At 38.7% G+C, this 16,406-nt stretch overlaps 1 protein-coding gene across 1 annotated transcript in view; it reads right to left on the reverse strand.

Moving 5' to 3' along the window:
* CCDC57 (coiled-coil domain containing 57) overlaps nt 1-16,406 on the reverse strand; it is a 78,868-nt gene that overhangs the window by 47,609 nt on the left and 14,853 nt on the right. The window contains exons 9-12 of the mRNA XM_054978784.1: nt 15,327-15,527; nt 5,063-5,221; nt 2,696-2,858; nt 1,015-1,149 (exon numbers count right to left, since the gene is read on the reverse strand). Coding sequence (XP_054834759.1) covers nt 1,015-1,149; nt 2,696-2,858; nt 5,063-5,221; nt 15,327-15,527 — 658 coding nt within the window. The remainder of the gene's footprint in view (nt 1-1,014; nt 1,150-2,695; nt 2,859-5,062; nt 5,222-15,326; nt 15,528-16,406) is intronic.

The following is a 16,406-nucleotide window of genomic DNA, read 5'->3' on the forward strand; positions in this document are numbered from 1 at the left end:
TAGTTATTTTCAATTTTTATTCTTCTTTTTCTCTCTTTGTATTCTTTTTTCTTTACTTTTTTCTTCTATTTCTATTTTTACTGAGCTTTTAATTCTATTAATAAAGCAAAAATTTAAACTCCAGAAAAACCAAAAAAACAATACTCAGTACTCATTTGACTTAACAAATGTCATGATGTCATGCAGTTGGAATACTGTGTAGTCACAAACATGACAAAAGGAGACATTACAGCACAAGCAAAGAACAAGAACCAACAACATCCTGGAAGCATTTATAAGGGTAGAAAACCCATGGGCACTTAAGATCACTACTCAGTTGAGCAACTTAGGCATGATGAAGTAGAATGTTCACATCAAAAGAAACTTAAAGGAAATTTATTCAGAAGCTGTCTTTTCTCTTCTGCAGTCAACAGATTATCTCTTCTGCAGTCAACTGCAGTCTTCTGCAGTTAACAGATGCTTTAAAATACTGAATGGAGAGAACTGCCTTCCCAACAGGAAAAAGCAAACTTTCACATTCAAGGTTGTCCCAATTATTTGATGGTACCAGGGCTTCTTATAAAATCTAGTACCCAAAAATCCAATAACCAAGAAACAAGTCTCCACTCTGTAACGTCATGCAAAGAACTCTTTGGCTCTCAGGGCTGTTTCAAACATGACACAAATCCACTTTCATATGGAAAGTACTATGCAAATTATATGAAGGTTGTTAGATGTGAAGACTGATGTGCATGTGGTTTGTTACAGGCCTATGTGCTGCACTGCATATTACAAAACCACATCTGGTCACAGTTTTCAAATGCCTATGTATGCAATGAAAAAATACATATGTGAATATATTGTGTGACAAACTACATGCAGGCTGCTTATCATTTCCTATATGAAAATTATTTCCATGCAAGAATTTTGTCCCACGTGAAGCTGCTGTCAGGTGCAATATACCCTAGAACAGCTTTGATTATAAGGTGAGCTGTCCTAGGATTCAAGTCAATAAACAGCATAAGTGATTCTAACCTGTTTTATTCCTTCCGGCAAGAGACCATGCTTTTGAAGCACCTCAATAGCTTGGTCTCTCTCAAGGGTTGCAGCAGACAGGACCATTTCCACTTCACACAACTTCTGTTCTTTCTTTTGCAGCTCAGCAGTAACCTACAAACGAAAATTACACTAACTTAAATCTTGTGCTGAAGAACTGATCACCTTGGTTTCTATGCTGTCATGTTCTCCACTTTCAAGCAGGATTTCTTTCAAGAGAAAGCTCCTGGAGCTTAGTGTTCCTTTCATAGCCCCTGCCCCCGTTAACTGATCTTTCTTCCTGTCTTAACTCTTAATTTTTCCTACCCTAGAGAGTAATGATCTATACCCATGGATAGGAAGTTTTAAGTACAGCATGACTTAAACACACACACCATTTTAGATGAGAAAGCAATTGACCAATGCATCCAAGATACAATCTAACTACGATTTACTAATCACTGTTACGTGTTGGCAGGATTGTCACTATCTGAAATACAAAAATATTTATTTTATCTCCCTTATTATATTTATATGCTGATTTTCTTCCACAACTGACCTCAAGAGAGGACACCTCCCATCCAGACACTGATCAGGCTCAACCCTGATTAATGTGGCTCTATTATGAGCCCTCCAGTCATTTCATGGAAGCCACAATGAACAACCTGAATGCTGCCCCCGTCACATTTTGACCTTTCATAAAGATATCAGTCAGTCACAATGCAATCGTAAACACCATTCTCAGCCCACGGCATTTAAGGGAATTAGAGTGTAATTCTGCTGAGGATGACACTATTAGTCATCTCTCCTCACTGAAAAAGCCAGCTAGTCCTAAGTTTATTTTATTAAAATATTTACCCCCCTACCTTTCACATAGCTCAAGGCAGTATACTCAATTCCAATTTAAAACATACAAGATACACTAAAACCCCATTTAAAACCACTCAGCCCTAGATTAAGGCCCAGTGATGCTGTTTACCTAAATTAGAACCAAATAGCTTCTTTGCATTGGCTGCATCAACATTAGGAATGCACATTTTGTTTAATAAAGCAACTGATTAAATTATTAAAACTTCAGATCATTTAAACTTTAACAAGCTCAAAATCTAACTTGCATACATATTCTTACATATCCTCAGCTCCAATACTGATTCTTGTTAAGAAAGCTAACATGGTAACATGCTCTAGTGTCGGTTCTGTGTCGAAACAATTAAAAGAAAGGCTAGCACTGGAAAGCACACAGACGATCCCAGAATACACAGTAACCCTCTCTCAGCTAGCTAGTTTGGTGTAGTGGTTAAGAGCGTGGGATTCTATTCTGGAGAACCAGGTTTGATTCTCCACTCCTCCAACTGAAGCCAGCTGGGTGACTTTGGGCTAGTCACAGCTCTCTGGAGCTCTCTCAGCCCCACCCACCTCACAGGGTGATTACTGTTGTGGGGATAATAACAACATACTTTGTAAACCATTAAATCGTTTAAACATTTAATGTTTTATACTCCATGGTCAGCACAGACACAATATATTTCAGAAAGTGTGACTTAAATGTCTGAGTAAAATGGCACACCTCACATATTTGCTAGAAGACCGATCAGTTCAAAAATATCAGATCTCCCATCATGAAAAGAGAACTATGCCAATCCTCTGTGCTAAGCTGCAGTGGATGTAATATAATACTGACCTGGTCCCTAGCTGTTGACAGGCTCTGTATTAGAGCCTCTGATTTCTGGTATTGATTTCTTTCAGCATTCTCACAATGCCTCCGCCAGTCCAGTTCTATTTGTACTTTAGCTCTTTCCAGAGCCTCTTCTCTCTCTGATGCTAGTAAAAGCTGTTGTTTATACCTAAAACAGGGAGAAATGAAGTGTGTATTTTTAGCTTCTCAGTTAAGGTAAAAAAAATTCAATACTATGAATACTTCAATATGAGCTTTGTCTTTAATCTTTTACAGCGGAGGTATGCAGTATATAGCCCAAAGAACTTCAGTCCACCAGTGATCAGGCAGTGCATTGTGTGGAATAATAATAACCACGAGGAGTTTTTAGAATCTATAGATTTAAAAATCCTAAAGGTTTCAAAACATATGTGAAGCTGAGAAAGGATGCAAAGAGTTTGTTCATTACATGGGAAACATTCCTTCCAATATGTCTGAAGTTATTTTGAAAATACACTCTTTATTTACAAAGTTTTATCTTGTCTTTCTGCCCAAATCAGGCCACACAAGGATGGTTGTAAACTGTTTGTACCGCTTCAAATAATTTCATGGGTTATTATTTCAGGTATTTTATTTGTCAGATATGTAGACATCTACAAAACAATCTAAAAGTCTCCTTCAATAAAGAAATGGGCAAAGAAATCAGTCCAAAGCAGACACATCAAATAGCTAGAGATGTGGTATGCAAAATCTTCCATTTCCAAAGCTGTTTTATTTCATAAAATTAACAACAATGAATGGATACCCTTGCCAACATAATATTAGGAAAATCTGGCAGTTTCAGACTTGTAATTAATGTTTTCCAGGAGATTAGTCCTAGAAACTGTGAGAGAATATATGGTCTAGTGATTTATAAATGAGGGAATAAGGGAGTAAAAAAATTACACATGATAATTCAATCTTAAAAAAAAAAAATTATGAATTCATCTCAGTATCTATGAAGGTAAAATCAAAACCAAGACTAAAATTGTTATTTATATGTCTCCTCTCACATGGTGGAATAGATACTGCAATCACCAATCTGATAAAGAACTAGCAAGTAATGCTACGGGTAAAACTGGGGGTGCTTCCACACATTGATAGTTCTCCATGTGGCTCTCACTGCTAGAGCATCCATATGGCAGTTCCCCCCTCTTAGTTTTAGCCCCCTGTTACCGGAAGTGGTCTCCTTGCAATAAATATGATTTATGGGGTAATTAGCAAGCAAAGAAGACAGCTATACGAGAGTTGGTAACTGGGATCTATCACCTGTGTATACCAGGTCCCTTCCGAAAATAGAACAGCGAGTCTGGTGCTTAATATCAAACAATAACTTTTATTGAACACAAGAACTTCATGCACATACACACAAATTACTGGGGAAAATAATTACACACACACCAGAGCCCTAGGAAATGTAGCCAGAGATTGGGAATAGAGGGAGAGGGAGTAAGTATATCTACCTATCCTGGAGAGTAGTCCAGTCCATGGTGAGGAGAGAGAGAGAAGCTTCAAACGTCTAGCGTCCTCGGCCAAGAGAGCAAGAGGCTTAGAGCAAACGTGTTCGATTTGAATGGGGCTAAGGTTCTGCTTTTATAGGTAAAATGTGCTCTGGGGTGGAGGAGAGTCCTCCTAGCAGTTAGGACAAAGACTCCAATGGTCAGTTCCTGGGTTAGACAAAAGGCTTGATTGCCTTGATGGATAGCTGCCGAGGTGTGTGAATGCAGATGCAAAACTAGTTCTAGTGCTGCACAAAAAGGACAGTTTTCTGATGAAGTCCACCAGAGCTAAGTTAAGTACTTTTTAGGGAGGGAATGCCTTGTGCCAGGAATGACTATATACTTATGAATGTCATTTGATTAGTTCCTTGATCATGGACAGGAGATCTCATCACAGAAGGAGGAAACGGAATGTGCTAAGTGGGGGTGACTCTGCGAGGCCTTTGTTGCACTGGACCCTTCCGGGGCTGGGATGGCAGTAAATCCAATCAAGCCGCAATCACTCCGCATTCCAGGGCAGCATTCCTTGCATGCCTGGTCCTCCCGGGTGGGATGTAGCAACGGCAGAGGCTCTCTGGTGGCTATACGGTAGCCATTTTAAACTCCAGAGGCTTGTACACTTTTAATATTACACGCAGCTATATGAAAACTGCTGTACAACTGGCGAAGGCCGGGCTGACTGCTTACACCCCAACCACAGCTCTCATTCTCCCCTCTACCACTGTTATGTTCCCAAGTCCAACCCTATAATTTATTATGGCTATTGTGATACTGACACTTAAGACTGTAGATGGGACACAGATCAAGCAGAAAGATTCTGAGAGAATCAAGGTTTAGCAATCACAAAGTTATTTACCTTTCAATATCTTGTAGCAAGCTAGCCTGTTGTGCTCTCAGTTTCACCTCTTCTTCTTGTAGTCCTTGAATCTGAAGGTCTTTTGAAATTATCTCCCTGGAGACCTGAGCTACTTGAGAATCACAGCTTGATTTTAGTGCCTCTAGCTCTTGTTCAAGTCTAAACAAAATAGTACACAAGCTTGATAAAATTAGTGGCGTTACCACTTCAAGTAAAATAAAAACAAAATCTGGTATACAGAAGTTCAGTTTCATATATCCAGGTGACTCAAATAAATGAAAGTGATAGTTACCTATTGCAATGTCAGAGAAATATCAGAAATATACAATGGATCTGAATAAACAAAATGTTCACATAATGGGTTCCTAATAAAAGTGTAAAAAGAATTTAAAAATATGTCTTCCCTCCACACCAGTCATAAATACTACAGTACGTATTCACACAGACAAATTTAAAGAGATCCAATTAACTATCTGAGCCTTGGGATTCTCAAAAACTGAAAAATCAAAAAAGACCAAATCGTTAATCCAGTACTGAGCTGAGCTCCCGTGCAGCACATGTTGTATTTGCAGAGGCATTGGGGTGTCCACGCCTCTCTGCATTTATAAAAAAAAAACGAAGTTCCAAATGAAGAACTCTAATAAAAGGACAAGAAAATAGGGCCACTATTTCAACATTAATAAGCCCTAAGAGAGATATTAGTTCTGGCATTCACTTCTGTGCATCAACTGAGGAGAGATGGAATCAGGCAACTACAAGGGCACACTTCTAATCTCACTGCTTAGGAATGGGGAGGAGGAGGGGTTAGCAATGTCCAAAGAACTATCTGGCAGATGAAATTCAGTCTGTAAAAAATGTCAGGTTAAACACACAGGAAAAAAAATCCTAACTAAACATATATATCACTGAGTTCTGAATTAGAATTATTTGGAAAAGATTTTGTATTTAAAAAAACTGAAAAGTTCACCCCATATGCTAAGGTAGTTTATTTACATGTATCCTGCTTTCTCTCCCTAATGGGGCCCTAAAGTGGTTTACATAATTCCCCTCCATTTTATCTTCACAACAAACCAGCAAGTTTCCAAGGCAAACAAGGATCTCTAAGATCCTAGTAAGGGGCAGAGTGCTGGACTGGAAAGATCCATGTTCAAATCCCTGCTCAGCCATGAATTTCATTGGATGACCTTGGGGGCCAGTATCTCTCAGCCAATCCAACTCACAAGGTTTGCATGCTGATAAAATGTATGAAGGGAATCCAATGTATGCAACACTAACCCTGAAGAAACAGTGAGGTAAAAATGAGACAGATAAAGACAGACAGACAAGATATCAAGTATTGTTAAAAATCAAGACTGGAAAACAAAGGAGCAAGCATCTCAATTACACTGTGTAAGTCTATGATAAACCTTGGGATGGAAGCCGGCACCATGGTTTACCACGGAGCTGGCTGACCTGAAGAGGGCTGGCAGGCAGACATCTAGAAAGACGCTGGCGTAAAACACGCACAGAAACTGATAGAACTTGCTACAGAACACACTGGAGGATCTATGAAGCGGAAACGAAAGCGGCAAAGAAACGTTACTTCTTGGCAACCATTGCGTTGGCTAGTTCACGACCATCCCAATTGTTCAGGGTATCCAGACACTTTCTAACCTCTAATTCTGAACCTTTACAGACCCAAGAACAGATAACTAGCTGTGAGGCCTTTGCTAAGTTTTTTGCTGATAAAATAGCACGAATACGCTCTGATCTAGAGGCTTGCTGCAATACAAACAAGATAGAAGAAATGCTTAATACACCATCTGACCTATATTTGGACGGCTTTGAACCAATTACAGTGACAGACCTTAACAGGATCCTGGCATCTATGAAAGCCACTACTTGTGCACTTGATCCTTGCCCATCTTGGTTGTTAAAATCAAGTAAAGATCACATAAGTGAACCACTGAGATCTATTGTAAATCAGTCACTAACTCAGGGCACCTTCCCCCCGGCCGCTCAAACAGGCAGTTATCCGTCCGCTAATTAAAAAGTCATCTCTAGACAAAGCTGATGTGGCCAATTATCGTCCAGTCTCTAATCTGCCCTTTCTGGGCAAAGTGATTGAGAGAGCAGTAGCTGACCAACTCCAGATCTTCTTGGAAAACTCGAGCACTCTAGACACTTTCCAGTCTGGATTCAGACCAGGGCACATGAGACAGAGACGGCACTAGTAGCGTTAGTGGATGATCTCCGTCTAAATATAGACAAAGGCCACATCTCCTTATTGCTCCTCCTGGATCTGTCTGCAGCCTTTGACACAGTAGACGATGCCATCCTGTTGAGGCATTTAGAAACAGAAGTGGGCATCAAAGAATGTGCCTTGGACTGGTTTAAATCATTTCTCATGGAACGGATTCAAAGGGTTGCCGTCGGAGATCAGCTATCTCCAGAATGGGGTCCCGCAGGGTGCAATCTTATCTCCCATGTTATTCAACCTCTACGAAAAACCTTTAAGAGAACTCATTCACAGCTATGGAGTGGGATGTCATCAATATGTGGATGATACCCAGCTCTATATCTCACTATCCAGGTCCTCACAGGATGCAGTAGAAACCTTAGATTGCTGCCTGACAGCCGGAGTAAAATGGCTGAAAAATAACAAATTAAAATTGAACCCAGATAAGACTGAAGTGATACTTGCTGGGAAGTCAGAGATCTTGAAAAACATTGTACTCCCCACCTTTGATGGAGTTTGTTTAACCTTTGCAGACTCGGTGAAGAGGCTAGGGGTTATAGTGAATCCAGCATTACTACTAGAAAAACAAGTTAAGGCAGCTGCAAAAAACGCTTACTACAATCTCACTCTAGCCTGGAAAATGGCTTCATCTCGACACGGTCGACCTGACCGCCTGGATCCATGCTATGGTAACATCAAAACTTGACTATTGTAATGCATTATACATTGGTCTCCCATCAAAGTTAACTAGGAGGCTCTAATTGGTGCAAAATGCTGCAGCTTGACTATTATCAGGAGCGAGGAGCTTGAACATCACTCCCATCTTATAGTCACTCCATTGGCTACCTATCAGTTACCGTGCTCAGTTCAAGGTAATGGTTATTACATACAAAGCCCTTCACAGCCTTGGTCCAGCATACCTACAGGACCGCCTCTCTCCCTATGTCCCTCCACGGCAGCTTCACTTCACTCATCTGAACAGGTTCTCTTGCAGGTGCCGGCCTGTACATGGACGAAATCAACAGCAGCCCACACACGGGTTTGCTCTGTGGTGGCCCCTACCCTATGGAACGGCCTGCCTGAGGAGGTCTGGAGAGCCCCCACCCTTTTTTCTCAGCTAAGAGGGTGGTATTGTAGGAAAGGGATCCCAGATGATTCGCTAATGAGTTAGAAACCATCAATTTCACCATTATGTTCCCTTACATATTATCTGTTGCTTTAAATATGTACTCCTATATACTACCTGTGCTTTAAGTTGTTCAATTTAAGTCCTAGAATTATGTTCTGTTTCAGCAATTCCTCAACCCCATACTGGATCCTTGCTAATACTATATCTTTGTAAACTTATATTCTTTTACCCCATGACATTGTTTATGGAAATGTTCTTGACACTGTATGGAAATGCCTGTCCTTGTCCTTGCCACTAATTGTACTAATCTCATACTATGTAATCCACCTTGAGTCTCAGTGAGAAAGGCAGAATATAAATAACATAAATACATACATAAAAATAAATAAATTTCTGCTTATTCACTTCAAAATATATGCAGTTCAGCCAGAGAAGGTGCACAAATAACCTGCTAATGTCTTTCTTAAGAAGATATCCTTGTGCAGGAGTACTTTATAAAAAGCTTAAGTAATAGAAATGTAATGAAGTAGCAGAAAGAGACTTGGGTTAAAAAACCTGCTTTTTTTCTGAAAGCCAAAAATGAAGATAATTCACTGAAACGGAGCTATAAGTTTAAGAAATACAAAATAAAGTTCTCTTTATGTTATAAAAGGCTAATCTATGGAACTCATTGCTACAAGATGCTTTGATAGACACGAGGATAAACATCTCTCTTTTTTTTTTAAGAATTAGCTGATGCCATGAAAAGTAGATCTATAAAGGGCTACCAGCTACAACAGTCAGTCTGCAAATAGAAGAGGAAAAAATCCACAGGGAATACAATACTAATTTACAAAATTACAAAACTGTATTCAGAGTGCAAAGGCTACAAAATTTCACCATTGTATTCATATAAATAAATAACAACCTCTTGATGCAATTTTCAGACATACACATCAACAATACAAAAATCTTTTACATAATCATACAGGGCAAGTTGCAGTGGACACACACAATTCCCTCAGCCACAAACGCATATGAGATTTTCAAGGCTATGTTTTGGGCATGAAAGATTTAAACACATTGGAAATTTCCTTTTCTGCTGTAAAGGTACGTGTTTGTGGTTTGGGTCATGAAACATTTTTATGAAGACCAAGGAGGCTAAGTAAAAAAAATTTTATTGTAGCGTTCCACACGCTCCTGATGAAGGATTCCGATATCTGCCACAGATAGCCGGCCCCAGATTGAGCGTGGGTTGGAGCTTTGCTTCGCGGCTGGGCTTCACCGTTCACTTGCTGAGGGAAGTCCTGAAAAGAATTGTTATAACTATACCAAGAAGATTGTTGGGAATTGTGTGTGTCCACTGCAACTTGCCCTGTATGATTATGTAAAAGATTTTTGTATTGTTGATGTGTGTGTCTGAAAATTGCATCAAGAGGTTGTTATTTATTTATATGAATACAATGGTGAAATTTTGTAGCCTTTGCACTCTGAATACAGTTTTGTAATTTTGTAAATTAGTATTGTATTCCCTGTGGATTTTTTCCTCTTCTATTTGCTGTTTTGCAAGGGAATAGCCATTTTGTTCTCCACAACAGTCAGACTAGCTGGCATCATGAATTAACAACTCTTACATGGACACTGTGTATTGAAGAATGCTTCATGTTCTAGATAATTCTTCTTTAAATGCATAAATTCTACTTCAAACATTAGGTTGACTCGCTTGAAGTATCCATTATGGACACCATATTTTCTCCTTAGACAGACAGCTGATGCCTTCCATCTGATCTCTGGTGGTCTCTCTCCAGCACATTCAGTATGTTCTGGTTTAGGGAACAGGATTTGGTTTCCCTTATGTCTATATATAGTTGCACCATTCACAACACTCTGCTGAAAGAATCAGCATGGCCTACAGAATAGGAGACCTGGGTTCTGTTGCTAATTCTTCCAGTGGTTTCGTGGGGAGATCTAGGAAAAGTCCTTCAATACTGCTGTATAGTTTTCACTATCAATAAAATAAAAATAGTAATACACTTTTAAAGAATATATGAAGTGGCAAATTATATCCTATAGCACAGAATTCTGCCTCTTTTAGTAAATTGTTTGTACTATTTAATTGGTGTTTTAGATTTACAGTCCTGTTTAATAGTAAAATTTTATTGTCTTTATGTATATTTGATGCTGTTGTAACCTCCCCTGAGTCTGCTTGCAGGGCGGGTGGACTATAAATCGAACATATAAATATCAATAAATAAAATAACCAGGATTAGCAGTTTCAGACAGCATCCAATGAAAATTTAAAAGCATTATGTTGTTTATTGCTTATTTATATACCAGTTTTAATTTGCAAAATGAATTACTTTCTTGATTATGCTTCCTATTTACAACTAAGGAACTGAGCTTGCCGAAGACCACGCAACTGAGATATAATAGCTATTGACAGAGCAATCTTCTGTTATATTGAATACACTTTTAAAATTCTGGTATTCTTTTGGACTTTTCAGTATCTGATGGCAATTAATTCTATGGAGTTAAGTGTGCACTGCATGAAAAAGAACTTACACTCTTATACAGCAGCTGTAGGCTAATCTTATTTCTAATTCCCTACTCTTTCTTCATTGCAAAATTTCCCATTGTGCTTGAAGGGGGTTCCTCTCACAGATGAAAATGAGAAGTAAATAGGTAGGCTAATAGGTTGCGTCAATTTTCTGGTGAAACTGCTCGGGTCAATCTTGTTAGCAAATTTTGCCAGAAGAACAGGGAGAATGCAACTCTACTGATTCTGATACTATTAACCATGGCATTATTCTCAAACAACTATATTGAATGGGAGTTGGGAACATCATGCTCCTATACTTCCCCTCCTACCTAAAGGGCGGATTTCTGAAGGAGATGGTGGCAAGGTTTCTACTTCGTCCCGAAGTATTAATACCATGGACTGTGGCAGTGTTTGTTATCTTTGTTTAGGCTCACAGTTTGCTTTCTAATTTTAAAAAAAATCATGTTTGTGTGATTAACACCATGATTCTATTTACTTGGAAGTACAATTTATTTTTAAAATGAATATACTGTCTTTCCAAGTGTACTATCCTATGTTATTTACAGTTATTCTTGCCTAAGCTCACTGAAATCAATAGGTAGAATGAAGTAAGTACGAAGGATTGCATTGTCAATATGGGCCACTCAAGCCACACCAGAAAGCAAGCTGGTTTTGTCATCCACAGAAAGAAGATTTCAGATGAAGACTTCCTTGCATGACAAGGAGATTGGCCTAAAGAAATCAATGTAATGTATGCATAACTGTGTGTACACAGAACTGTGCACTGGGGCACAGTTTTGTGGTACAGGACATGTAACTCTTCCTAGTTGCATTTAAAGAAGGACAGCAACATAATATGTAAATGAAGAACAAGGGCACAATTTGTATCTGTTTTAATTAATAAGACATGGACTGCACCCCAAGTCTCTGCCTATAATTCCAAAATTTATAACCAGCAAAAGGCTGAAATACAGACTGACTAATATATCTAAATTTACATTTGACCTTTGTTTGAATAGCATATGAGAGAGGCTTTTCCCTGGAGATAAGATAGTATAGCCCTCTGTCACTCAGTAATGAACAGCTACAGTGTTCTTATGTGGCATTTCTGAATGAAGAAATGGTGCTTCTCAACTGAGAAGAAATATATACTACTTTTAAAAATGTCATCTTAATAGAATGTCTGTATAATACTAAGCACGATGAATTGTTAGCAACTCGACCAAAAGTTCTGAAGAGACACATCGTATAAATTTTCAGTTAATCCCTTTTCACTAAAGGCCACACACTCAGATTATTCTCAGAACTTCTTAAGAGTTTACGAGTGTCCTCAAGTTGAGCACCCAAAACATATTAAAGTAAGCTCAGGACTTTCCCTCAGTCATGCCCTGTTATAACAGCAAGTTAGATCTGACATTAATGAACTGTGTCTCAATGTTAGCTGGAATTGATATGGTACTAATACTGTACTAAAAGATGTTCCTATGCTAAAGCAGAACTGGTGTGAGTTCTTCATTGGCTCATGACATCAGAAATGTTTGCACCGTGCCATCTCTGTCATTTTTCTGTATATGTTAAAACTGAATTCTTAAACATGTACCTGTTAGAAACCGGTAACAAACATAAATAAAAAAGATAGCAAATATTCCAAACTCTTTCCTATTTGTTACTTTCCTATTTTAATTTATGCCTTACTTCAAATTGCTTAATTTATGTCTTATCTCAAATTGCTTAAACCAATTTGAGAGTGTTTTTAGGCTGAAAAATGGAGTAACACGCATAGCTGAATGGGAATCAAATTTATTATTCTTTTGTGGTACAGCTGCCCGACTAGGAAGACCCAGTTTCATATCCCCACTCTGCCACGGAAGCATGCTGGGTGACACACACTCAACCTAATCCATCTCACTGAGCTGTGAGGATAAAATGGTGTAAAGGAGAACAATATAAGCCACTTTGGATCCCCACTGGGGGAAAAGGCAGGATATAAAAACAAAGTAAATAAATTAATTCATAGTGCACTATTTCAAATGCTGAATGAAGCAGGCATCTAGAAAAACTAATATGTCTATAAAGTATGCTCATGAAAAGAACCAGTTAAAACTTTTTCTTAATTCCTGATGTTTGACTTTGATAGAACCCTTATTCAAATTTTCTAGTCGTATCCACACAGTAATTTGCTAGTGAATGTTCTAGCATGCTGCACATAACTAGAAAAGCAGCTGTACTTTAAACAGAATAAATCATAGGGTTCTGCATTATTATTCCTCATTCCAGATATTTGACTTATTTAATATTCTGGCAACAATCCCACATAGTTAAGCATACCTAAATCCTACTGATCTCATCATTTTCAATCTACTGCATACCACGATGTCCAGTGTACAATTGTAAATGATTCCTAGAATTAGACAGAATTTCCTTTACAATTTACAATCCTTTAAATACATATAGTTCTATCATTTCCAGAAGAAAACCCTGTGGAACTATTACAGTACCATACGTTTAAAACACACAGTTTCTAAGACTAAGCTCATATTCCATTCTTGTATGCCTTACTTACTCAGGTTATTCCTATTTGTCCTTATTTATTCCAGAACTATTCTTTACATATTTGTCATGAATAAAAGAGAAAAATAACTAGGACTGGATTTTTAATTCTTTATAAAATCTTTATTTTGAACAATACAGATTTTATAAAGAAATAAAAATCCAATCCTAGTATCACTTGTGTAACCGTTCAGACCTAGCAGGTGTAAAAAAGGAAGAAGTAACTGCATTATAAGTGGCAGGGTGCTAAACCTACAAAAGAATAAATACTGGTGCTTACACTTCATGAGTTAAAATTGTGCCAATATGCTGTTTCTAAGATGAGGAACAATCTGCCCCTTGCAATGTCTGTTTAAAGATCCTACGGACAATGTGAGGAGTAAAATATTAATTTCCCAACACAGAAACTTGGAAACAAAATGCTATTACGGTCATGTTAGGGGATAATGTGAAGACTGACACAGTTGAGTACACTATAACCTGCAATTTATCATATAAAGCCATTTGCTGCAGACTCGTATATACTAATAGCCAAGTGGCCCTGATCTGAGAATTCTTAAAGCCAAAAATTGGAATCATTAACAGACAAGACAGATCTTCCTACACACCTGAAAAGTGCCTCAGGTTTGCAAAAAAAAAACTGATTAAAAAAACAACAACAACGAGTTGTTAAAAACTCAAAATGACAAAAGAAGAAACTGTAGCTTTAACCAGATGCCCTCAGTGGCTGTTACTAGGCAACCATAACAGTTTAACTGGTATTCTGGGCTTGGTTGCTGTCAGCATAAGGTAAAGGGAAGGGGCAAAGCCTTTGAGGGAGGACTCACTGGGGCCAGTCTCAGAAGAAACCGCCAGATGACTTGACACCACATGACTTGCATGACTCACCCAAGCCGGGATGTTTGCTACTGTTCAACAGCAGCCCCTCCCCTTAACAAAAGCAAGTAGTCTATTAGTGGTTAGTTTCAGAGTAGGATCTTAGAAACTCAGGTTCAAATTGCCACTCTGCTGTGGAAGCTCACTGGGTGACTTTGATCCAGTCACACACTCTCAGCCTAACCCACCTATTAGGGTTGCTGTGAGGATAATATGGAGACAAGGAGAATGATGTTAGCTGCTTTGGGTTCCCATTGCGGAGAAAAGCAGTATATAAATAAAGTAATTTAAGAAATATAGGTGAAGATGGGGGGCAGATAAAAGGTAAGTTGTTAGCAGGTTTGAGGGACAGAATAATGTAGGAAAAGGTGAGAATATGGAGGTTGCCAGGAGAAGGGAAAGAGGAAATAGTGGGGTAAGGGGATACAGGGGAAAGTGAAGTCCCCCCAGCAAGTCCTTGCAGGTTCCCCACCATGCAAATGGGCCTGGCTCAGCTAGCACCACACAACTGGGCCACTGAGCAGAAGCTGCTGGGAGGAGAAGGTGAAGACAAGTGGGTGGGAAGAAGAGAGGGAAGCAGAAAATAGGAGGAAAGGCTTTGGGGGCAAAGAATGGAAAGAGGACACGGTGGGAGAGAATGAGATGCTTTTGCAAGTCATTGTGAGTCCCCACTTGTAAATAGTTTATTTAGGGCCTATGTTGAAAATCCTGTCATTTTTATGATGTAATCTTAAGCAGAGTTACACCCTGCTAAGCCTATTGATTTCAGTGGACTTAGAAAGGTACAAATCTACTTGGGAGTTGGAATTGCAACATTTGCTGACATATTAACAGCGCCCGAAAATACATATTTAGACATGAACACTAATGCATACGATGATTCTATGAATAGATGACATGTTTGCATGCCTATAGAATTACAGTTAATGCATAGTAAAATCAAATAAGAAATCATTCTAAAAGTCACACTTACTTTTCAACGGCAGCCTCTTTCTCTCTCAAGCTGTCTGTATACCTCCATTCAGCCTGATGTAGTTCCATTTCTAAAGTTTCTTTGTTTATCTGCAATTCTCGGATTTGATTCTCCCATTTATGCATTTGTTCAGCATGGGCCTCTTTCACTGAACTGAGTTTTGCATCCTTTTCCCTGGCCAAATGATCTATTGCTGCATGTCTTTTAAAAAATTAAACAAACAGACAAGTCATTAAAAATTAAATTAAATCTGAATCTCATGCAGCTGAGAGCCCTTAAAAGCAAGTGGGCTGAACTGGAGGTCTTTTTTTCCTATCCCTGTTAAGAGAGCACTGAGTATGGGTGGGTGCCCAACATCCAACAGAAATTTCAGGTTCTTAAATGGATTACCAAAGTGAGGTTTTCAGTAGCGGTTATAAGGGATTTTTTTTTAAAATCCCTATTATTTAGTAGTACAAATCTTTCACAATTGACTCAAATTATTTTTAAAAACACTCAAATACATTATTTTTCTATTCTCTTTCTCTATAAAATACTGTATAAACTGAAAGATGTGAGCAATGTGCATTTTATAAGCTTCTTATGACATTGGACTGCATTGGAAATCATCATTTTCTTCAGTTTCATTGTCTTCTCCTCCGACATGATAAATCTGACCATTAGATCGTCAGTAACCAGGGAACATAACTCCCCAATACAATTTTCTTGGGTATATCTGCAGAGTAGGTGGCCCCGATTCAGATCAGGACCATGTCATATGGGCAGCAGATGCTTAACCCATTTTCCCAACCTGAAATGGCCTTCAAGGAGCTGTTTCTCCCATCGGGAAAACCTACGTTAATCCTCCACAGGCCTTTCAGATTGAGAAAAAGGCACAAGGGAGAGAAGCTTTAAGCACCCACTTCCCATATACCACGGTTCCAATCCCAATGTAGCCTTCCCTGTGCCAGGGAGGCATGAACAAATGGGGAGGCATGACCCAGGGATATACCAAAGAAAAATGTATTGTGTAGTTAGGCCCTGAATAGCACTGATATGATCAAGGACAGGCTATCTCCAGAGCTTGGAAAAAGAGATGCC

This window comes from Eublepharis macularius, chromosome 4 (assembly GCF_028583425.1).
Source record: "Eublepharis macularius isolate TG4126 chromosome 4, MPM_Emac_v1.0, whole genome shotgun sequence".
Classification (NCBI taxonomy): Eukaryota; Metazoa; Chordata; class Lepidosauria; order Squamata; family Eublepharidae; genus Eublepharis; species Eublepharis macularius.